Source organism: Carassius carassius, chromosome 7 (assembly GCF_963082965.1).
Source record: "Carassius carassius chromosome 7, fCarCar2.1, whole genome shotgun sequence".
Taxonomy (NCBI): Eukaryota; Metazoa; Chordata; class Actinopteri; order Cypriniformes; family Cyprinidae; genus Carassius; species Carassius carassius.
Genome location: NC_081761.1, coordinates 17,387,544 through 17,413,274, shown reverse-complemented (window position 1 = coordinate 17,413,274; position 25,731 = coordinate 17,387,544). Strand labels below are relative to the sequence as shown.

At 39.2% G+C, this 25,731-nt stretch overlaps 1 protein-coding gene across 4 annotated transcripts in view; it reads left to right on the top strand.

Annotated features, from left to right (window-relative positions):
- cntln (centlein, centrosomal protein) overlaps positions 1-25,731 on the top strand; it is a 158,457-nt gene that overhangs the window by 37,311 nt on the left and 95,415 nt on the right. For 3 of the 4 annotated variants that reach the window (XM_059554073.1, XM_059554072.1, XM_059554071.1), the window contains exons 11-12: positions 2,221-2,342; positions 12,124-12,219. In XM_059554073.1, coding sequence (XP_059410056.1) covers positions 2,221-2,342; positions 12,124-12,219 — 218 coding nt within the window. The remainder of the gene's footprint in view (positions 1-2,220; positions 2,343-12,123; positions 12,220-25,731) is intronic. The other variant, XM_059554074.1, reaches the window with a different exon arrangement.

The window sequence follows — 25,731 nt, the reverse complement described above, 5'->3', positions numbered from 1 at the left end:
AAGCAGTTTTGAAAAGATTCAGCTGGGAGAACATCTAGTGATTAATTAAGTTAATTGATATCAGGTCTGTAACATGATTAGCTATAAAAGCTTTGTCTTAGAGAAGCAGAGTCTCTCAGAAGTAAAGATGGGCAGAGACTCTCCAATCTGTGAAAGACTGCGTAAAAAAATTGTGGAAAACTTTAAAAACAATGTTCCTCAACGTCAAATTGCAAAGGCTTTGCAAATCTCATCATCTACAATGCATAACATCATCAAAAGATTCAGAGAAACTGGAGAAATCTCTGTGCGTAAGGGACAAGGCCGGAGACCTTTATTGGATGCCCGTGGTCTTCGGGCTCTCAGACGACACTGCATCACTCATCGGCATGATTGTGTCAATGACATTACTAAATGGGCCCAGGAATACTTTTAGAAACCACTGTCGGTAAACACAATCCGCCGTGCCATCAGCAGATGCCAACTAAAGCTCTATCATGCAAAAAGGAAGCCATATGTGAACATGGTCCAGAAGCGCCGTCGTGTCCTGTGGGCCAAGGCTCATTTAAAATGGACTATTTCAAAGTGGAATAGTGTTTTATGGTCAGACGAGTCCAAATTTGACATTCTTGTTGGAAATCACGGACGCCGTGTCCTCCGGGCTAAAGAGGAGGGAGACCTTCCAGCATGTTATCAGCGTTCAGTTCAAAAGCCAGCATCTCTGATGGTATGGGGGTGCATAAGTGCATACGGTATGGGCAGCTTGCATGTTTTGGAAGGCTCTGTGAATGCTGAAAGGTATATAAAGGTTTTAGAGCAACATATGCTTCCCTCCAAACAATGTCTATTTCAGGGAAGGCCTTGTTTATTTCAGCAGGACAATGCAAAACCACATACTGCAGCTATAACAACAGCATGGCTTTGTCGTAGAAGAGTCCGGGTGCTAACCTGGCCTGCCTGCAGTCCAGATCTTTCACCTATAGAGAACATTTGGCGCATCATTAAACGAAAAATACGTCAAAGAGGACCATGAACTCTTCAGCAGCTGGAAATCTATATAAGGCAAGAATGGGACCAAATTCCAACAGCAAAACTCCAGCAACTCATAGCCTCAATGCCCAGACGTCTTCAAACTGTTTTGAAAAGAAAAGGAGATGCTACACCATGGTAAACATGCCCCGTCCCAACTATTTTGAGACCTGTAGCAGAATAGAGACCTATTTTGAGACCTGTAGCGAGAGAGCGCTCTCTCTCTCTCTCTCTCTCTCTCTCTCTCTCTCTCTCTCTCTCTCTCTCTCGTGCGCTCTCTCTCTCTCTCGCGCTCTCTCTCTTTTGTGCGCTCTCTCTCTCTCACGCTCTCTCTCTTTCTCTCGCGCGCTGCGCTCTTTGCGAATCACATTTATCAAGGGCCGGGGAGCAGCTGGCCCATACAGTTAATGAATAACAGATCAACTACGACAGCCTACATCGCACATCCTGCGATGTGACTATCGTGGATTCTTACATCGCGATATTGATGCTTAAACGACACATCATGCAGCCCTAGAACACACTACACTACACTATTTATATTTATATAAACATACACTTATTTATCTAACACACATACTTAGTGCAAATTTTTGCACATAATATACCTGTACATACATAACTGCTTTTTGTAATATACCTGCCATACAATTGTCAATTTGTATATTGTCATTCCTTACCTACTTATTGGTATTTTTTGTATTTTATTCTTTTATTATGTGTTTTTTGTTCTGTCACTGTTATTCTGTTGTACTGCAGAGCTTCTATCATGAAAACAAATTCCTCGTATGTGTAAACATACCTGGCAATAAAGCTCATTCTGATTCTGATTCTGAACCAAGGTTTTGTTTGTAACAGAGCACATTTTACCCTGATTTTTTGTAATACTTGGAATTTGTTAGAAGCTGCATTTATCCCATCCAAGTGCACACAAACAACAGTGAGTAGTGAACAAATACACAGACAAACCTGTGAACAAACACCTAGAGCAGTGTGAAGTCATTTTTGCTGCAGCACCCGGGGACCAGTAGGGGGCCCGGTGCCTTGCTCAAGGGCACCACAGTCTTGATCTGAAGGTCCGACTCTCTAACCATAGGCTGCAATTGCCCACTGCCTATTGTAATGGTTATGTGCACATTTGAATTCATCTAATTAATACAATAAAGATTTTAATTGTGTTTGTTTGCATTTCTGGTCATATGTAAACTACAGACTAAGGAGAATGAGGATCTGCGAAGAGCCCATGCCAAACATCATGACCGTTTATGCATCATTCAGACCAACTACAGAACAGTAACAGAGCGGCTGAAGGAAGTTGAAGATACCCATGACTTGTAAGTAATATTTAAAACTTGATATTTGCACATAATAATATAAATGTGTCTATCATCCTCTTGCTCATTAAAGTTTTGTACAGATCCTAGGACCCACTTCACACTTTCATCACTCAAAAACACTACTATTATAATACATTCAGTGACTACTTTCTTTCAATTTATCTTTTTCAATTTATTTGCTCACTCAGACAAAACTACCAGAATTAAATGTACCTACAGACCACTTTGAGTGTTTTCAAAGCTGTTGAAGTTAAAAACCTAACATACTTAAAAGCTGAACAAGACAGCAATTTTCTACATTTCTAGAGTAATGTTTTGTTTAACCCTCTGGAGTCTAAGGGTATTTTTGGGAACTGGAGAAGTTTTGTCATGCCCTGACATTTGTGCTTTTATTCAGTTTCTTATAAACGTCTAAATGGCTAAAGTTTAATCTCACTGTAATCAGCACAAACTGGGCTATAATAATATGTGAGCAGCATGTATGTACATGATTGTGTTTTTGAGAAAAAAATGTTTATGCGTGGTTAGTGAAAAACTAAAAATGTTAAATTACGTGAATAAGGCCATAAAACACATACAGAACATTGGTTCCTGGGACTTTTGAGAACTGGAGCTTGTAGCCTAGAATTTTTCTTTCTAAACTATGTGAAAATCATCTTGTTTACTCACTCACAGAAAACAATATATTGGTTTAAATTTTCAAAGACACTTTTTGTTGGTAAAAGTCATTTGCGAGTAGGCGTCAACTATCATGAATATCATTTTGATTTACACCTGAGAAGACAAAGGCCTGCATAATGAGCTGCATTATGAGCCTTTCAGTCAGCTGTGTCACTGAGAGGGAAGAGTTACAAGAAAGAATGTGAGGACAAAATAAATGTATATAATTTTATGTTTGTAGTTTATTCTGAATATATTTAATTATCCTACAACATAATTTATTATCCACTTGCGAGTGCAGTTAAACAGTTTATTAGGAACAATCAAAGCTGACTTTCAAACAAATTGTTTGGCATCCTTACTCCAGTCACACAATCCTTCAGAAATCCTTTTAACAATCTGATTTTCTACAAAAAAACCAAAAGAAAAACATTTATTGTTATTATTAGGGGCCAAGCACCAAAGGTGCAAGGCACCTATTTATGGAATGCCAGAGCTGCCAAATTTAAAAATATATAAATGCATAAATAAATATACAAATAAATGTAAATAAGAATAAATAAATACATAAATATATAAATAAATATACATAGAAAAGCAAAAAAACGAAAATAAATAATTTTTTCCATATTTATTTATTTATTCTTTTATTTATTTATACATTTATTCATTTCTACATTTATTTATTTATACATTTATTTATTTTTACATTTATTTATTTATACATTTATTTATTTATACATTTATTTATTTATTCATTTATTTCTTCCTACATTTCTTCCTGCGTAGGGTAATGAGGAGGGCGTGATTTACCTCAGACATAGCAATCAAGCTCAGAGTAAGCGAAGGCGAAGGGTTGAGGCCACAGTGTTGCCTATTGTGTGGCGAAATACAATTAGTATAGCTCACTGACGTTGATACGCTCTGTGACTGCGAGGTATATGGTCAAAATCCTAAATCTTACTGTGTGACATGGATAGGCTACTCTTTATTCCGGACATGGCCGTAGAACATCATTTGGTCTGGATTTGTAAAATGTCCTGGGCTAACAAACATGAAACAGGTACTCTGCAGTGCTTAATTTGTAAATTGCGAGGTCCCGGAACAACGCTGGGTAACGGATGCCGGATGCATGTGATTACAGGAGGGAGAGGTGACGGAGCACTCGCGCAATCACATTGGTCAGCAGTTTAAGTGATTGACTGCATGCATCAGTTTCTTTTAGGGTCTGTATGTTCATGAATAACATGGAAATGCCATGCAATTTTAAAACAACCATTTCCAGGCCTAAAAACGTTTTGAAAAAGTTGTGGAATTTTATTTTACAAATCTCTGTATAATAGAGTCCTAAATTTCGGTGGGGGACTGTGTAGCTATGCCGCATGGTTTTAATAATTCTCGCAGCTTTCAAGTTTATAATGAGGAAAATTCCTGCATTTATTCAACATAGCTTGTAGGTTTGAATAATAAAATTAATCCACGCAAAATGTAAGATTAAATAATTCATTCGAAACCAGTCTTCGAATCCATGAACTCTCTCGCGCGCTTCTCATCAGCGCATCTCGTCTGCACAGTGACCTGCAGCACGCGCCGACACAAGACTTCACTCGCATCTCGGGACAGCTGACAGAACAGTCACTTGACTAATCGGGTAATTGTTTCATTGTCACAAAAATGTATAATTTGCACACATTTTCAGTATTTTAAGCCATATGGTTCTCGCGCTCTCCGAAGGCTGTATTATGTGCCCTCACAGTCACATCCAAAGTTCACGCGTATAAAGCCGCCTCGCGAGTAGCCTATTATATGAGTTATTTTTCGTAGTTTGTTGAGCTTAAGCAATCAAATACACACAATATGATGTCTGTTGTGGGTGTTGACAAACAAAACAATTTCATGGCACACTCTATACTTAAACACATGGGGAAAAAATAAAGAAAAGGGGAAAAAAATCAATAATTAAACAACACTGAGTCGTCAGTGTTGGTATTGTATCGGACACTTGCACTTAACATGAGGCTATATGAAAAACAAGCTCAAATGGAGTAAACAGGTTTTTGCTGGCGAATGAGGAGATCGCATCTGAGGCAGGTGCATCGCATTATACGCTTTCATCAACTCTTACAGGTTATATAACATTTATTGTTGCTGCCATAGTTTGACCAAACTCCCCGCCACAATCATTCCCTTTAAATAGACTCCATAATGGTTTGCCAGCTGATGATGATGATGATAACAATAGCCTAATAATAATAGTAATAATAATAATATTAAAAAGAAATAATAATAATACAAATTAAAAAGTTATGTAGGCTACTAGCTATTTTTTAGTTATGTTTTTGGCAGTTTTTGGCCTACAGAAATTTTTACAAAATTTAACAATAAATAGCTTCGATATTTGATCACTATGGTTGGTTACAAAGACTTTACTATTCTGAAAATAATAACGAGATACAAACCTGTAAATATTCAATCGACTTTTCTTAAATTCAAAACAAAATATTAATGCATTCGTAATTTGCATTTCTGAATAGTTGCTATATGGTATATATTATGTTGTTTCCCTGAACATGACCCCTCTCTGCCAACTTTTTTAACATTTGGTCACTTATTTATTATTATTATTATTATTTAAATAACGCATAGGCCTAAATAGAAATGATCAGAAACAAATCCAAAGCTGATTCGCTTCAACACGTCGAGTTGTTTTTGATTCGGTGTATTTTAAGGAATCAAACGAGTGGATTGAACGCACGCATTAAGACAGTGTCTTTCTGCCACCTGGTGTCTGTTTTAGTTTCATATTAAACGTAGGTCTATCACTTCATTGATTCCATCATGTCATATTTATGTCTTCAAAATGTAAAACACTTCATAATATTTCTATGCACTTGTAGGCTAATTGCTGTGTAAATGCATTAAGATCTCTTCTGTATTGATGGCTCTGATGAAGCTCTGGTTGAATTTTAGTGGTAGGCTAACTGCCCTACAGTCTTATCCTCTAACTGAATTTATCGATGTGGATTAACGTGACGTTCATACATTTAATAAGGTTGCCCCTGGACATGAGTTTATGGAGGTAGGCTAAAGATTACCACCGCTTAATAGAATTAAAAAATGTTCAAATGCATTGGTCAGTATGCTTGCGTCGACTTCACTGTAGCCTAAATCTGCCCTGCTTCCTTTCCGTGAGTTCTGACCGAAAAATGGAAAATATCAAGCGCTTCAGTCTCAGAGTCCCAGGGCTTAATTTGTGCCGCAATACGCCGGATCTAGAACCTCCAAAATCCGACCCGGCACCTCATTTTGGCGGATCCCCGGACGGCATTTTTTCCCCTTTTCTTTATTTTTTCCCCATGTGTTTAAGTAGCCTATAGAGTGTGTCATGAAATTGTTTTATTTGTCAACACCCACAACAGACATCATATTGTGTGTATTTGATTGCTTAAGCTCAACAAACTACGAAAAATAACTCATATAATAGGCTACTCGCGAGGCGGCTTTATACGCGTGAACTTTGGATTAGACTGTGAGGGCACATAATACAGCCTTCGGAGAGCGCGAGAACCATATGGCTTAAAATACTGAAAAATGTGTGCAAATTATACATTTTTGTGACAATGCAACAATGACCCGATTAGTCAAGTGACTGTTCTGTCAGCTGTCCCGTGATGCGAGTGAAGTCTTGTGTCGGCGCGTGCTGCAGGTCACTGTGCAGACGAGATGCGCTGATGAGAAGCGCGCGAGAGAGTTCATGGATTCGAAGACTGGTTTTGAATGAATTATTTAATCTTACATTTTGCGTGGATTAATTTTATTATTCAAACCTACAAGCTATGTTGAATAAATGCAGGAATTTTCCTCATTATAAATTTGAAAGCTGCGAGAATTATTAAAACCATGCGGCATAGCTACACAGTCCCCCACCGAAATTTAGGACTCTATTATACAGAGATTTGTAAAATAAAATTCCACAACTTTTTCAAAACGTTTTTAGGCCTGGAAATGGTTGTTTTAAAATTGCATTGCATTTCCATGTTATTCATGAACATACAGACCCTAAAAGCAACTGATGCATGCAGTCAATCACTTAAACTGCTGACCAATGTGATTGCGCGAGTGCTCCGTCACCTCTCCCTCCCGTAATCACATGCATCCGGCATCCGTTACCCCGCTTTGTTCCGGGACCTGCAATTTACAAATTAAGCACTGCAGAGTCCCTGTTTCATGTTTGTTAACCCAGGACATTTTACAAATCGAGACCAAACGATGTTCTACGGCCATGTCCGGAATAAAGAGTAGCCTATCCATGTCACACAGTAAGATTTAGGATTTTGACCATATACCTCGCAGTCACCGTATCAACGTCAGTGAGCTATACTAATTGTATTTCGCCACACAATAGGCATCACTGTCGCCTCAAACCTTCGCCTTCGCTTACTCTGAGCTCGATTGCTATGTCTGAGGTAAACCACGCCCTCCTCATTACCCTACGCAGGAAGAAATGTAGGAAGAAATAAATGAAGAAATAAATAAATGAAGAAATAAATAAATGTATAAATAAATAAATATAGAATTATTTATTATTTATTTACTTATTTACATTTATTTGTATATTTATTTATGTATTTATTTATTTTTAAATTTGGCAGCTCTGGCATTCCATACCTATTGTATCCGTTAGCGTAATTTTTTTTTGAAGTCTCTAACTCCAACTCTCTAGCGCCACCACTTGTTCAAAGTTTCAATATTTTTATGCTAATAACTTTTGAACCGTAAGCCAGAAAATTATATTTCTTTTTTCCTCTGAATCCTTGGCTCATGCAAAGTCGATTTAACCCCAAAATTCTGTTTTTTTTTTCTATTTTCAATTTTTCAAAAAACCTACTTTTTCGAACTCGTCCTAGACAGTTTTTCACAAAAATTGGCTCAGATCATCTTCAGACCATGCTGGCAAAAAGTTACGGAATTCAAGTTGATTTGTCCAACTGTTCTCGAATGACACCTGAACAAATTTGACGAAAAGCACGCAAAAAATGCATGTGAGGCTATATCTCGGCAACGGTTTGGCATATTGAGACCAAACTTGGTGTGTGTTATAATAACCATGACCTGAGACTACCTGCAGTGTTTCGACGCAGCACCACCTAGTGGTCAGGAGAAATGAAAAATGCATATTTTGGCTTATAACTTCTAAATAGTTTGGCCAAAAATCACACAACTGGTCTCTTTAGATTCAGTGAGTCATGTTGAGTCGAATGATATCCAGATTTCCCATGTCAGCCATTTTAGGCGTCGGCCATTTTGAATTCTGTTTTAAAATGCTGTACTTTTTTAACACATTATCGTATCGTTACGAAAATAATTACAAAAATATTCAGCTCCATGCCCTGAAGGTACTCAAAAAGTTTGGTGGCAGCGCCACCTTGTGGTCAAGAGTTATAAGGAAATATCTAAAAAATGCTAATAACTTTTGAATCGATTAGACTATTGAAATGAAAATGGTCTCCCTATATTCTTTGCGTCATGCCGAGAACATCAATAACAATTATGCGAAAAATGGCCATACTTCCTGTCCGCCATTTTGATTAATGTTGAAAATCGACTTATTCTAACTCCTCCTAGACCGTTAGTCTGATTTCACCAAATTTTACGCGGATCATCTTCAGACCCTACTGGCCAAAAGTTATGGATTTTGTGTCGATAAACGAAACGGTTCTCATTTAGCGCATCATCAAATTTGCTGGAAGGATGCCAAAATGCATTTGAGGCTGTATCTCTGCAAAGCTTTGACATATTTGCACCAAACTTTGTATCTGTTATTGTCACCTCAAACTGACCATGCAACATAAATTTGGTAACAGCGCCACCTATTGGTCAAGAGTAATAAACCATTCATTAAACATGAATAATTACACTTTTAAAAATGCTAATAACTTTTTAATGCATTAGCTTATTGCAAAAAGTGTGGGGGGGGGGGGGGGGTATTGAAAGAAAAGGTTTTGATTCCCTCCTTTGAGTCTTTGGTTTTAACCTAAAACCCTAGAAGCAGCAAAATGTCATGACAATTTCCCCAACCCCCTTAACATTTTCCCCTTTCTTTTTCACAAGCCTTTTAAACGTATATAATGGAAGCGTATGTTGAGTATCCACATGGGATGCAAGTGTTGACTTTGTCAGCTCTGCTCTCTTTGGGTTAATTAAAGAAAACAGCAGTGCAACGTGATCCCGTGTGAAAGGAGTGTGAGTTTACCCACCTCTACTCTGTGTGTGTGTGTGTGTGTGTGTGTGTGTGAGTTAGATTGTAACAGAGGCACAAAAGAGAAAGAGTCTCTGATAATCTTCTTCTTCTTAGTTTCGATAAGGGAGGAAAAATACTTACTTTTCCAGGGAGCTATTGTTTTTATTAAGCTTTCCAGTCCTGTTACAGTAATGTTCATATTCCATTCAGAGCTGGTAGTGTCAGTAACTCCACAGGGATTCGAGTTAACCAGGCTGTTATGTTTACCTGCTGAACAAACTTTTTTTTTTAAACAAACGTTTTAACAGTTATGCAAATGTGCAAGTGTACAAGTGTTATTACACATGTATTAGCACAAACGAGAGTGGACCCCAGCAGGAGTCTCAGAGCTCGGCTGTAGACTAACATCTCATTAGAATGCTGCAGCCCTGTGTAACCCACGACGTCATTCACGATTAGCTCTACCACTATTAGCAAAACACAAAAACATACCCTCTCTTTTTCCAGAAGGGATTTTCAAGTTTGTAAATTAGACTAGGTGCGTTGGGATGTGTAAATAAAATTAAGATTTATTAAAAACATCCACACGCTGATCAAAGTTGCACTCATAAACAGATTCGCTGAATCAAAGAAATTAGGCGCTGCCTTTTCAGAAAAGTTCTCGCAGTTTACTCGCTCACTGTATAATGAAGTGAGATGGAGGTGAAGGAGGCTTGAGGGGAATGGAGATGTCTTTCTCTAAGGTCTGTTTCATGAGTACGTCCTTCAGGCCATTCATAGCTTTTATACTGAATTTCGCAATTTCACAATGGATTAAGACAGAAGATCTCCGGGCTGCTGCTTGTTACGCTGTTAGCTGAGGAGTGGCTTCTCAGGGTGAATGTTTTCACATGATGTAGGACTGCTCTCACAGAACCCAAAGGCACTCTGCCATACAGTAGGTTCAAGGACGTTATGAGAGAAGCGTGTCTGTGGAATAGGGTTTAAATAGTATTTGTGCTACAGAGCTGTTCAGCTTGTGTAATATTGACTTAAAATTAGTGTGAACAAACTAAGAGAAAGACCTTTTGTTGTTTCTTTTTTTTTTTACAGTGTCAGTGGAAGGAAGAGAACTTGATCGTTTTCACGTAGACAAACCTGAACACGAATTATTCAAACCACACGTTTGCATTGCATTCAAACCACAGCTTAATATAGCAAATCTGATTAAAAAAAAAAAATATTGTCTTTATACAAGTTATTGATTTATTTATTTTTTACCATGTGAAAAGCAAAAATCACACTAAAAATGAAATTTTCAGTTCTGCTCTCAAAGTAAATTAGATAAGAATGGTTCACAACTTGGTCATATTGGGTTTACCACACATTCTATTGAATTGAAAATGGGAAACCATCTGATTTCATTAGGTAGTATGTAAACTTTGTAACGAATCAGTGTTTTTATATCTATAAGTCCAGTACATTCATACAATGCAAACATTTTAAGCATGCGCAGATGGGAGTGGAAAGTTCTGTGGGTGATCTACTGACAATGCGCAAATTAAGAAACATAGATGCAGCCAGATCATTTCCATAATGATCTACACAGTCTACCAAGATCAGGGCAAATTAAAATTGGGTTGCATTTAAGCAGAGCCGAGGATAATTGGGTGCATGTAATCAAAAACACAGGCACTAAATAATATCACGAATACCAGTAAATTGACTGCCACAAAACTTAGGAAATCATTTTGCGTAATACATTTAAATTCTCTTCTCTCATAATTTTTTTTTTGTCTGAAAGGGAACTCCTACAAAATATCCATTAAGGTCAGCCACAAAAATGACTGTCCACATCTTTTCACAGCTAATTATCCACTGTATGTTATGTAATGTTGTGCTACATTAGTTTTTAGTAGTATAATGACTGATAAAAAAATAAAATAAATAATAACAATCCTGTCCCACTGATATACTACAAACTTGGTCTATTTCAGTCAAAATATTGGCTATGCGCTCTAGTGTTTCAAAAGCCCCTTTCACACTGCGATTCCGGCAAATATACAGGTAAAGTGTTCCGGCAATTGTTCCCAGGTTGCTAGATTTTGGACTTTCACTGCCAGTGATTACCCGGGATATGTGCACACTTTCACACACAACACGTAAAGATCCCGTAACGACACGTGACATCAGGGTGTGACGTGTAATGTACGAGTCGAAAACGTTAGGCATGTTATACTTTCACTGAAGCAAGCGAACAATCTCGGCGTCAGTGCAGAAAGTGAGGAACTAACTGATCTCTGCTTAATTAGTTTGCACATATTTTTTCGTCGCGAAAGTTGATCTTCCTTCAAAACAGCCGGTAAAAGAGTCATCACTTCGACAGGGCATTAGATCTGGCTTTTTGTTCACACAGCGCTCGTCCCGGGTTAAACCCGGCAATGTTACTAGGTCCCCGACCCGGGTTCAATGCCGGAATCAATCCCGGGACGTGGTTGCTTTCACACCGAAGGCGACCCGGCAATGTTCCGGCAATTTGCCAGGTCTGATGTGCAGTGTGAAAGGGGCTAAATACTTCTGGTGGCTTCATCGCATTTTGGCAATTTAGAATTCTGTGAGCCATATATATGTTTTTGTATTATATATGCATGTTAAGATAACAAGCCCCCATAATTACAATTTTATGGGTATAATCTTACATCTATTAGACCAAGAATTTTAGAAGATCTTCACAAAAATGTTTCTGATATTTTGGGTTTTGGGAGTTATTTTCTGTAATTTTTTTCATAGAGAACGAGTGGTATGCCTAAAGTTCTCATATGTATCTAGTCAGAAAGATGCTGCTATTTGTGTAACTGTTTGTGTTGTTATTGTTTGTTTGTTTCTCAAATTTTTCAGGTCAAAATGCAAAACACAAGTGCAGCAGGACAGCGAGGATTTATGGAATGAATTGGTGTTTTATAAGGAGGAGAACAAGAAGCTACTCTCTGACAAGTAAGTGTCTGTCGTTTTGTCAGGTCATGTAGAGCCGTCACAGTCATTATTAGCACCCAGCAGGGATTCTACTGCAATTTCACATGGATGACTGCTGACACTTCAAGAAAAAATGATATTGTCATTTCAAACAGAACTTAGGGGAAAAAAACTGCCCATCTCAATGCTTTTTAGCACATTCACAACACAAAGTTACAATGATTTCCTCTAGGACTGAAATTTTGGGTCCAAAGTGCTTCCAAAGCTAGTATGCTAAATCTTTCAATCCATTGTCCATTTTTTGCATGTCACTCTATACTGCTCTGACTAAAAATATAAAATGCAAAGAAAATTACTTCAGGCTTTTCTGTAAACAACTTCCTTAACACAACACTGAATACAGATGCTCGGTGCAACTCTAGACATTTATAGCAGCTAAACACACTGACATTCCTGTCTTGAGGTCTGCTCCCTCGAGATTTTTCGGGTGTACATTCAGTGACAGTCCGTGCGCGTGCATGTGTTAATTACTGCTGATCTCGTCTGCTGGAAGTGTCGCGCTTCATTAGGCCGCCTTGGCCCTTTCCTTGCCAGGCCTCATTTGGCCTGTCCTTTGTTGAGGGGTCTAACCCTGCCAGCCAGTGCGGCCTGGCCCTCCCCTGCTTGATCTCTACCCCCGGCTCGCTTGTAAAGGAGGGCTCACTCTTTTCACGCCCCCACCTTGCTGGCTGCCTGTCCTCCTAATCCCAGCTGAGCTCATTATGATGTAGCCTGGCTGCCTCCCTCTCTCTCTTTGAGCCTGAGCTGTCCAAGCTAATTACAGGCTAGCAGCCAACACTCCCCGTTAAGGGCCTTCTGCCGCCGCGCTCACACTAACACGCTTCTTGGAAGTGACCTGCGAGGAGCATGAGGGAGCTGCTCTCTTTCCAGCCACGCAGCACCTGTCCTTCGGGGTTAGCCGTGATCCCTGTCATGCCCATTCCAGCGAGCATGGAGTAAACTAAGGCCAGCCTAACTCGTGCTTTCAGGAGCGGGAAGAAAAAAAAACCTACAATGTTGAGGTGGAAGGGGAGCACTGTCTTTGATCTCCACTTGCTCGAGACGAATATTACCGACTATGTGATTGTGGAAGCACAGGTCCAATGTACGCTCTCTGTTTCATCTGCTTCCTGGCTTCTTTACGTTTGCACTTAACCTTGCTTTATTTATCGTTTGCTCTGAGAGGATTGGGTCAGAACACGCAAGGTGTAATTAGGCCGGTCTTGTTTATCAAGCTGTTATGTGGGACAGCGATCTAAATTACTGTTGATGGCCCACAATTAAGGATGGGCCATGGCTATGGGTCTGTGCTGGCAGAAGATGGTAGGTTGCCATTTTATTGACTGTATTAGGATAATTGTGCTTGTGAAGGTTGTGCTCATAAGCGTCACGATGATCTGCTAATGGTTAATTACCTTATTGAGGCCTGTAGTTTTATCTAGTCTTAATTGCCGGTGGAGACGGCTGCTGGATACTTACAGAGCAGCGGTGGGCTGCCTGTGCATTATCTCACTGCACTCGTTTCCTTCAAGTGCTTTTCACAGTCTGAAGGTCTCCTACTCTGCACCCTTTCTAGCAGATATTGAGCCCGAATGGAGATGTCTTTTTTTAGGCCTCGCTGTTAAGTGGGTCAGTGGCATGATAAAGAAAAAGACAAATCTTTTACAAATGTAGTTGAAAATAGTGAGTGCTTATACATTGTTTTCTTTTGTTTTCATTGGATTTTGAAAAATTAAGTTACATATTAAAACTTAAAAGACTTAAAATGTTGATGTGTAACCAAGTAAAAAGTATTTTTTTTTTATTTAACAATTGAATATATGCATGTACATTATTATCAAGTAATTATCAATTAAATGTTGTGTCCATTAATATTAATCAGTATTCATTCGTTTTACACTGTAGACTTACTCTAAAATGGCATCTAGTTTTAGTTTTCAAAAATAATATTGTAGATGATGAAAAATGACAATGTTAATTCATTAGTTATTCATTGTGTTACTTTATACTTGTTTCAGTGAGCTACTATAGAGAGTGTGCATTCACATATGCATAAACAAGTTGCAATATTTGGTTTGTGTATGATTAATATGTAAAGGATAAGTATAGGTGAGTTTATTAACCTGCTAGCAAATTGCTTCGGTCTATTTGTTTTCATTCACTGTTCAACTTTAGCTTGTACAGTTTATGCATGTAAAACGGTGCATTTCCAACCTGAGTGACTATATAGACGGTTTCATCGTGTGCACGTGCCTGGACCTAAGTTAACTTCCGGTCTGTGTTGTGTATATCGGTCTGGCTGCAGTGCCTTGTACAAACGCAGTTAAAGTCAAGGTGATGAGTAGGCTGAAGTTGGGGTCAGGTGGTTGTGCTGTGGGATGTGTTTCCCATACATTTATTTATTTTTGGAGATTCGCCACAATTTTAAAACTGATCGATTTTCAAAAAGGCTTCATTGAATAAACATGAGTAACGTTACGTACTGCAAGTTTAATAATAATAATTCCTTACATTTATGTTTAAATATCAAAACGAGGCACAGGTGTTTTTATATCGCTGTATTTCTGAAGGAAGACTTGCATGTTATATGCCTGATAAAGCAGCGTGTGAGCGTACCAGCTCTGCTTTGTTTACAGCTGTTACTGGGGAAACCTCTATTTCTCGCGCTTTATGTCTATGCTTTAAAACATCTCCTGCTGGCAAAGAATGAATTTGCATTTTCATTAAGTCCGCCTGATCCACGCGGCAAACATATTTTGTTTGTTATCAAAAAATATCTATGCTAGAGGGACTTGGCTGTTGTTATTGATTCTATTTGGAAGTCTACCGGAAGTTAAGTTAGGTCCACAAAAGCGCGCATGCGCAGTAACGTTTGTTTACGTTGTTGCCGTTGAAACCGTCTATAATCGTGTTCCTTGTAGGTTTTTGTTCCTAAATTTTTTGCTACACTTGTGTTATGCAATTACCAAAATTGTAATGCACAAAAATCTACAAATATAATTTATTTTAATAAATTTAATTATTTTTTATATGCCTTAAAGGGTTAGTTCACCCAATAATCAAAATTATGTTATTAATAACTCACCCTCATGTCGTTCCAAACCCGTGAGACCTCCGTTTATCTTCGGAACACAGTTTAAGATATTTTAGATTTAGTCCGAGAGCTCTCAGTCCCTCCATTGAAACTGTGTGTAAGGTATACTGTCCATGTCCAGAAATGTAAGAAAAAACATCATCAAAGTAGTCCATGTGACATCAGAGGGTCAGTTAGAATTTTTTGAAGCATCGAAAATACATTTTGGTACAAAAATAGCAAAAACTACGACTTTATTCATCAGTCTTCTCTTCCGTGGCTGTTGTGAGAGAGTTCAAAACTCTGCAGTGTAGTGATATCCGGTTCGTGAACGAATCATTCAATGTAACCGGATCTTCTTGAACCAGTTCACCAAATCGAACTGAATCGTTTAAAATGGTTCATGTCTCCAATAAGCATTAATCTGCAAATGACTTAAGCTGTTAACTTTTTTAATGTGGCTGACACTCCCTCTGAGTTAAAACAAACCAATATCCTGGAGTAATTCATGTACTCAAACAGTACACTGACTGAACTGCTGTGAAGAGAGAACTGAAGATGAACACCGAGCCGAGCCAGATAATGAACGAACAATTGACTCGTTCTTGAGTCAAGAACCGGTTGCATCGGTTTTCGGATAACCAGTTCTTTTGGACAGTTCGATTCAATAAACCGGTTGAAGAAAACGGTTCACCGGTTCTTTTGCGCTCGACCTAATGACTTCATTTGCGATGATTTCCCTTGATTCAAGCCTTCGGTTTACCTGGGCTCATAACATTAGCACAGAATCAGTTCAGAATCAATCACCAAAAGAATCAGTTCGGTTCAGACGGTCTGTGTGTCATTCTGCTTCACGCTGAATCACACATGCGCAGTATCATCAGCTCCTTGGTTCTCGAATCAGATGCGTCTGACAGAAAAACGGTTCTTGACTCGAGAACAAGTCAACCTTTCGTTCGTGTTATTAATAACATAATTTTGATTATTGGGTGAACTAACCCTTTAACTTTAATTCAGATATTTGAAAAAAAAGAATGTGTTCAAGTCATTGCATGTTAATTGCATTTTAGAGTGTATTTGGAATAAATTAAAGGAGTCATGACCCACAATTTTCACTTTTCCACGAGAATCAATGTATGTTATGATTGCCTAACGATTATACACTGGCCGGGAAGCCGATATTTAAAAGTGAAGCGTTTGTTTACCTCAGGGTTTGTAAAATAGCCCACGTGCACGCGCATTCAAATACGAGATTTTGATTTCTTCAGGATATACAACCCGAATTCCGGAAAAGTTGGGACGTTTTTTAAATTTTAATAAAATGAAAACTAAAAGACTTTCAAATCACATGAGCCAATATTTTATTCACAATAGAACATAGATAACATAGCAAATGTTTAAACTGAGAAATGTTACACTTTTATCCACTTAATTAGCTCATTTAAAATTTAATGCCTGCTACGGGTCTCAAAAAAGTCGGCACGGGGGGCAACAAATGGCTAAAAAAGCAAGCAGTTTTGAAAAGATTCAGCTGGGAGAACATCTAGTGATTAATTAAGTTAATTGATATCAGGTCTGTAACATGATTAGCTATAAAAGCTTTGTCTTAGAGAAGCAGAGTCTCTCAGAAGTAAAGATGGGCAGAGGCTCTCCAATCTGTGAAAAACTTTAAAAACAATGTTCCTCAACGTCAAATTGCAAAGGCTTTGCAAATCTCATCATCTACAGTGCATAACATCATCAAAAGATTCAGAGAAACTGGAGAAATCTCTGTGCGTAAGGGACAAGGCCGGAGACCTTTATTGGATGCCCGTAGTCTTCGGGCTCTCAGACGACACTGCATCACTCATCGGCATGATTGTGTCAATGACATTACTAAATGGGCCCAGGAATACTTTTAGAAACCACTGTCGGTAAACACAATCCGCCGTGCCATCAGAAGATGCCAACTAAAGCTCTATCATGCAAAAAGGAAGCCATATGTGAACATGGTCCAGAAGCACCGTCGTGTCCTGTGGGCCAAGGCTCATTTAAAATGGACTATTTCAAAGTGGAATAGTGTTTTATGGTCAGACGAGTCCAAATTTGACATTCTTGTTGGAAATCACGGACGCAGTGTCCTCCGGGCTAAAGAGGAGGAAGACCTTCCAGCATGTTATCAGTGTTCAGTTCAAAAGCCAGCATCTCTGATGGTATGGGGGTGCATAAGTGCATACGGTATGGGCAGCTTGCATGTTTTGGAAGGCTCTGTGAATGCTGAAAGGTATATAAAGGTTTTAGAGCAACATATGCTTCCCTCCAAACAACGTCTATTTCAGGGAAGGCCTTGTTTATTTCAGCAGGACAATGCAAAACCACATACTGCAGCTATAACAACAGCATGGCTTCGTCGTAGAAGAGTCCGGGTGCTAACCTGGCCTGCCTGCAGTCCAGATCTTTCACCTATAGAGAACATTTGGCGCATCATTAAACGAAAAATACGTCAAAGACGACCACGAACTCTTCAGCAGCTGGAAATCTATAAAAGGCAAGAATGGGACCAAATTCCAACAGCAAAACTCCAGCAACTCATAGCCTCAATGCCCAGACGTCTTCAAACTGTTTTGAAAAGAAAAGGAGATGCTACACCATGGTAAACATGCCCCGTCCCAACTATTTTGAGACCTGTAGCAGAAATCAAAATTGAAATGAGCTCATTTTGTGCAAAAAATTGTAAACTTTCTCAGTTTAAACATTTGCTATGTTATCTATGTTCTATTGTGAATAAAGTATTGGCTCATGTGATTTGAAAGTCTTTTAGTTTTCATTTTATTAAAATGTAAAAAACGTCCCAACTTTTCCGGAATTCGGGTTGTACCATATATGGACACCGCAGCAGGAAGCTCGCCCCTTCCCCTCTCCCCCTCATATTCAGTCGCGAAAGACGCTGGAGTAGTGCACACGTGAGTTGCTCTGTGGTTGACTGCCAGAATCAACATGTAAATGTGTTTTCTCTACCAAGAACGGACCTAGCTATCAGAGACCAGTGGATTAAATTCATTTTTAATGACGCGGTTCCTTCAACCCTTCCACTGGCTTATCGTTACGTGTTTGTGCTAAACATTGTACGCCGAAATCCTTCACAAATTTGGGGCAATATCAGGCGAAGTTGGCATCGAAGCTCGGGGAAAAGCGCCATTCCAACAAAATTGGCTGCAATTGCAACGGTAAGACTGTTTTTATTGCTCTACTGTGTGTAACAAACAGCATAACTGCTAATGCAGCTATTGTATGCTATTGCGTCCGTCACTAGACAAATAAACGAAAGACTGGAGGTGAAGTAATTATTTATGTTCCCTGTAAACGGACTGCAAAAACGGATTTTTGACTGCATTATAATGATTTCTTAATTCAGAATATGATCAAGATTGCGTAGGTTGATGTGTTCGGGGAATTTGCCAGTTAATAGTAACATTTAAAGCCCCTTAAATGAACTAAATGACTCGAAAAAAGATTTGTTCATTTTGATGAACTAGTTTGAACAAGAGAGTCTGGCGTTGCCAGATTGGGTGTTTTTTCTGCTACATGTTAAGGCCGGTTTACGGTGTGTTTTCGCCTAGAAGGCTTTCTAGAAATCTGGAATCCTACTGAACGAAGTTAAACTGAGAGAGCGTGGCATTCACAGACACCAGAATGAACGACGTTCACGTTCAGTAACGTTCATCAGGCAGTAATGCGGTACGTTCAGTTCATGTTCACCCAAAATATGAACGAGTTCATGAACTATCGTTCAATGAGCGCGTCCAGGCACAACTCTGGCGGGAGTATTAGCTTCGAGGTATGGGGAATGGCTGCTAACGTACTTTGCAAAAAACAAATGACTGAGATCATCATGAATTCGGTTATTGTTTATTTATTGCCTAACGCTTACATGAGGCCCCGTCTAGTTTGTGTGTGTGTGTGCTCACGTCTTATATTTGTGTGTGTGTGCTGTGCTCACGTCTCATATGAGTAACTTTATGTGCGTAGATAGTTCATATACATGTATGTGTGACTAGTACTTAGTATATATGCAGGCGTGTTTCATATGTGTGCGTGAATGAAGTTTGATTTAAGCCCTAAACGGCGCTGGCCTGGAAGCCGGTCGCGTTCATTCACAACTTGCGCCATGATGTCAGTTTGTAATGATATGCTAAAGCGTTACCTGCGGTGTCAACCCCCCTCCTTCCTGCAACCAATCAACGTGCCCCTCATTTGCATTATTATAATGACCGTCCACGACAGCCAAAATATCGCATCAGATCTCGCGAGACAATAATGCCTACAGAGATAAGGGTCTGAGGAGCTCTGTTTATTTTTTTTTCAATTTTTTTTTTTAGAAGGGCCTGAAAGACTATAATACAGAAGTAGGTATCCAAGGTAATATGAGGGTATGACTCCTTTAATTAATTTGCATTAATTTGAAGGGAGAAAAAAAGCATTATATTGGCACATTACCTGTATTTGTTCAACACTACTTCTATATGTCTGTATATTTTAGTGTGCATTCACTGTAGGTAATCATTTTGATTTTTTGCCTCAGGGACTTATGTGCCAACTGCTAATAGCAAATTAAAATCAGCAGGGAAACAGAACGACCAATGAATGCCTGTGTTTAATAACAGAGGAATGCCTGCAAGGGCGACCAACACCCATTGTCAGGAAAAAGTCTGGATATCTCTCTGGAGAGATCATTCAATTTCAGTTGAGCAATTCAGTCAATTGCTGGGGCAGCTAAAGCAGTGTGTTGGATGCTTTGAGATTAAAATATCTTGTTTTGTAGCAAGACAAGAGCTTTGGTATCATTTCCAAGGTGCCCATTTGTAATATCTAACTACCCCCCCCCCCCCCCCCCCCGTTCATAGAGCTTTTTTCATCTGCTCTTTCTTCCTCATTATGCATCTGCCTCTACTTGAGATGTCCGCAGTTGTTAATTGTTGCTTAGGGTTTATGGGGAAAAAGAGCCAGGAATTATTTAGGCCTCATAAACAGAATAAACAGCCCTTAGACAGTGATAGCTACACTCAAACAACATCAAAGTATAAATTACCAAGCCATTAAGCTGGAAAAAAGCCTTTGAGTTGATTTACACTGCTCGCCCTCCACTGAGTGTGACCATTACAGACATGATCCCCGACTTTGACTTTAATGAAGTTTAATAAAGTTTACCCATCTTGTGCTGCTGTTTTTTTCTTTTCATCTTGATTGCTATAAGGTATTAGGAGTAATGAGTGTTTTTTTGCCCTGGGTCCCAGACAGAGAGACAGAAATGGAAGAACATATGAAGTCAGAATGCTTGATGTCTGTTTTGAAGACTAGCACAACTTTTGCCCCCACCATTAATTATTTGTTTGATTAATGATGTCCTTAAAATATGCAGCTCACTATTCAGTGATTTAATGTTTTGCTGTTTCTTTTAGCTCACTCTTAGAAAAGGGAACTTAAAAGCAGTAGATTTTATTGAAATATCTATTTTCTTACAACATAGCTCAATTATTCTGGACTTGAATTCAAATGGGAGTCTTATAGTTCTTATGAGTGCAAATTTTTGGATTTTCATCCTGCTGTATTTAAGGCCCATTCTCACCAGAAGGGATAATGATAAGTATTTTGTTTTAATAATTGAGCTCACTCCATGAAAATAGGAAAATTCACACCACAACTATAACGAAAATAACATAGAGTAACAGTAACGTTGGAATCTCTTTCAGTAAAAATATTTTTTCAGCTGACGAACGATAAAATCTTTGACGGTCAATTAGAATCAACTGTGCTTTAAAGAGCTTAAGCATTTAAAGTGGCAGACAACAGACCTTTAGCACATGCTTAGAATAAACTACAGTCAGTTTATTCTAAGCATATCATGTGTTGAAGTGAACAGCAATCTAGTTATTGTGTATATATAATTTGTATTTATTTATTTATTTATTTTGGTGTAAATGGGTCTTTACTATGGATGTAAGCCTGTCCACATGGTGAAAATTGTTTGCACCAGTATTTGTTTATATATATATATATATATATATATATATATATATATATATATATATATATATATATATATATATATATAAACAAATATATATATATTTGCGTTGAGGGACTCCCGTGCCACTAGAGACGTGAGCTGCCGGACCCGCGATCCGGATGGGAACCGCACCCGTTTACACGGCCGGCGGGCCGTCCATCCCCTGCCAGCGCCGCGGCCAACGAGAGTGATGCGGCCGCTAGAGGAAGCCGCCGCCCCTCGCGCCCCGGACCGAAGAGGGGAGGGCGTGTGGCCGCCGGACTCCGCCCCTTACCTGGACCCTTCCTCCATGAACACTGCCCGACCTACACAAACCCCGCAGCACGACGAGGACACCAGATTCACTGTTTATTTTGGACACTCTTTCCCTTTGGCCACTTTCATCCCCTGTTTTATTTGATTTCTGTTAATAAAAGCCTCTCCGAGGCCTGACGCCACACCCACTGTGTTTGTCTTGTGCTCCTCCCGTCACAGTGGTGGAGAATGCGGGCAAGGCGGAGCCTAGACAGCGCAGTTAGGAAACATCTGGTGACGTCACTCCCTCTCGCTTCCAACCGTTCGTGAGAACCCGGACTGGGACGGAGGAAAACCGGGGACAGCCTCCCAGCCACAAAAGGGGTAAGTGACTTCTCTGTTATTGTCATTTTACCCTGTGGTTGGTTGAGGCTGTCATTAAAACCCGGTTTCTCTGTCCCTGTTCCGGTGCGCTGCGAGAGGGAGGACTGCCCGGAGAGGAATCCCCGCCCACTCCAACCGTTTGGAGCCTGGTTGAGGATGGTAGCACTCCCGTGTGGGCGGCGCCCTGATGATGGGGATGTCGCTTGGGAGGGGGAATGTGACGAGTCAGCTGCCTCCTCCCTGATTGTCACCGGCACCCCGTCCTAAATCGCCGCCCTTCACCAGGCTCCCGACTGGAGTGGGTCTGTGAGAGGAGGGGCAAAGGACGAGTCAGGGCTGGCGGCGTGTGATGGGGCACACCTGACGGAAATGGAGCCTCATCACCGCCGCTGTTTAAAAGCCCAACGTGCCTCTCCTCGGGAGACCGGTCTCTTCCCCGTGCATGCACACTGGTGTCCTCGCTGGTCCAGGAAGGGTGCGTTGAGGGACTCCCGTGCCACTAGAGACGTGAGCTGCCGGACCCGCGATCCGAATGGGAACCGCACCCGTTTACACGGCCGTCGGGCCAGGATGCCGGGCCATCCATCCCCTGCCAGCGCCGCGGCCAACGAGAGTGATGCGGCCGCTAGAGGAAGCCGCCGCCCCTCGCCCCCCGGACCAAAGAGGGGAGCGCGTGCGGCCGCCGGACTCTGCCTCTTACCTGGACCCTTCCTCCATGAACACTGCCCGACCTACACAAACCCCGCAGCACGACGAGGACACCAGATTCCCTGTTTATTTTGGACTGTCTTCCCCTTTGGCCACTTTTATCCCCTGTTTTATTTGATTTCTGTTAATAAAAGCCTCTCCGAGGCCTAACGCCGCGCCCACTGTGTCTGTCTTGTGCTCCTCCCGTCACAATATACATTTCTTTTTTATATATAAAATTAATAATATAATGATATTCCAAATTTGCCTGACAGTAATGCAAGGGATGTCAATGACCTCTAGTGCTTTTCAAACTTTTTTTATTCTAAGGGCACCCAAATTTAATGATCTCCTTGCGAGGGACCATCCATCCATTTTCCAAACCGCTTGTCCATTGTAGGGTCATGGGGATGCTGGAGCCTATCCCAGCTTCTTAGTAACACCTGGGATGGATGGCCAGTCCATTGCAGGGTTAACACACACACACATACTGACACATTCACACACTCTCTCACACCTACGGGCAATTTATGGTCTCCGTTTGACCTATGCAGCATGTCTTTGGATTGTGGGGGAAATCACTCTTGCAGACCCCTTTTCTAAAATATAAAAGCTACTACATATTTGTGTATAAAGAATTATTAATTCTGTGTGAAAAAATATATATATTAAAATATATATTGAATGAATATAATTGTTTTGATAAGAAATAATAATAATAATTTGGGAGAGTAATTTAAAATCTAAATTCCATTGATGACAGTCATGAATAGTACAGCAGTGTTTCTTGCACATGCAACAACAAGCACAAGATTGACTATTCTGTAATAAATAGTATTCTAAAAACATACAAATATGTCACAAAATTATTAGATATTGTTTAGCATAAAAGTTGTTCTGTTGTTTTGCACTGTAAGTTGAATTGTTTTTAATAGAATCTTTGAATCTGATGAAAAACTGAAATATGGAATAATCAGCTATATATATATATATATATATATATATATATATATATATATATATACACATTTATTTTTTCAAACAGGTGTATATGCATATTCATATGACATACATGCAATGTGACAGACTGACAGTGACATGCATTTGGTACAACACAAATACAAGTATTAATCTGATTAATCTATTTATCAGTAAATGTACTCACCCTCAGGCCATACAAGCTGTAGATGAGTTTGTTTCTTCAACAGATTTGAATACAATTTGCATTAAATCACTTTTTCACCTGCAGTGATCCTCTGCACTGTGTCAGAAACAGAATTCAAACAACTGATTAAACATCACAATAATCCACTAGTAATCCATAATATTGCTTTCTCCTAGGGCTGTGTCACGATACAGGGGTTGCGATACTATATGTTGCAGTATATTGCGATACTGTAAGCAAGATGGTATATTGGGATGTTTCTTATTTTAGAAATAAGACAATAGGATATCATTTTAGGAAAACTGTCATTTAGAACACACCACCATACAAATCTTAACAAAACAAAAAAACATTTGCATACACGCCTATCTATCTACAGTAGGTGGACAACCAGAATGGGTAATACCGCCGCGTGTACCTCCGCCACAGCGTTAACTGCAAGTCAAACGCGTGTTAAAATCATTCGCAAAACTACCGCCAGGTGGCGCAAATGGGCGGATTGCGAACTGAATGTAATTGTAAAATGTTGGTTTGTAAACGGAGATGAAAGGAAGATGTAAAACAACAATAACATTATAATATAACATTGTAACATCCTTAAAAACCATTTTTTTTACAGTGAGTTGATTTCAAAACGTGGGATAGTCTTAGGCTACAGCCTACTCATCAAAAATGTAAAGAAAGACCTTTACACAAAGGCTCTTTTGCATGCTATTGTTATTAAAAAGTCATTACATATAAGGCCTATATATATATATATATATATATATATATATATATATATATATATATATATATATATATATATATATATATTAGGGGTTGAACGACTAGTGCTTTTTTAAAGTCGACTTTTATGTGATGAAAGTCGAGTTGAAGTCGACTAGTCGCTGATGACGTTATTAATGAACATAAGCTTGGAGCTGTTGGATAAGCTTGGAGTGACACACGAACTGCTGCCTATATGTGTGTGCGTTACAATGCAGCAGCGCATTAGATGAGAACAGCAATTTACTTACCTGTACAAGCTGTTTAGAATGTGCGTTCTCCCGTTCAGTTTTGAGCATCCAGTAATATAATCACACATGCATGTGGAGTGCTTTCATAGTATGTTTGTATTTGTTATTTTAACTGTTTGGAAATGGACCGTAAATGTGGAAGTCCTTCCAAGGTTTATCCTGTTGTGCCCTCTATAGGATCGGCGACTAGTCGATGTCAAGCTTAAAGCGTCATGGCAGACCACTGAAGTCGACTAATCGATTAGTCGGTGCAACCCCTAATATACATATATATATATATATATATATATATATATATATATATATATATATACACACACACACACGGATTAAAAGCTAAATGTTTTCATTTCGGTTCATTCTTGATTAAAAAAAATCTTCAGGTTCCATATGCAGAGCGAAATGAGAACGTTCCAGCATTTAGAAATAATTCTTATTAACTTGATTTTTCAAACTGCTACCACTTTGAATTTTCGAATTATGCCTTTAATTTGTGACCAAAAATTTAGTATTTTCTGTTTCAGCTGTTTGATCGCGCTGCTGGCTCACGTGCACATATTCATTAGAAACAGCAGCCGTTCACCGTGCCATTCGGTGTGAGCAGCGGTCCACTTTGGCATATTTTTGTTTATTATGATTTTTTTTCATCGATACTGAAACACGTGTGAACTACAAAGCCTATTTTACCTAATGAATAATAGTTAAGCTTCAAATGGGCAACATCACGAATATCGAAAATGGAAATGTATATTATTATATACTCAACTTATATTTATCCATTAGAATTATATATATTTTTATATGATAAATTTGTTACTGATAAATGTGTTAAATTTAAATGATTTGTTGTAAAGTGAAGGGAACTAAAAATATCCTGTTGGTACAT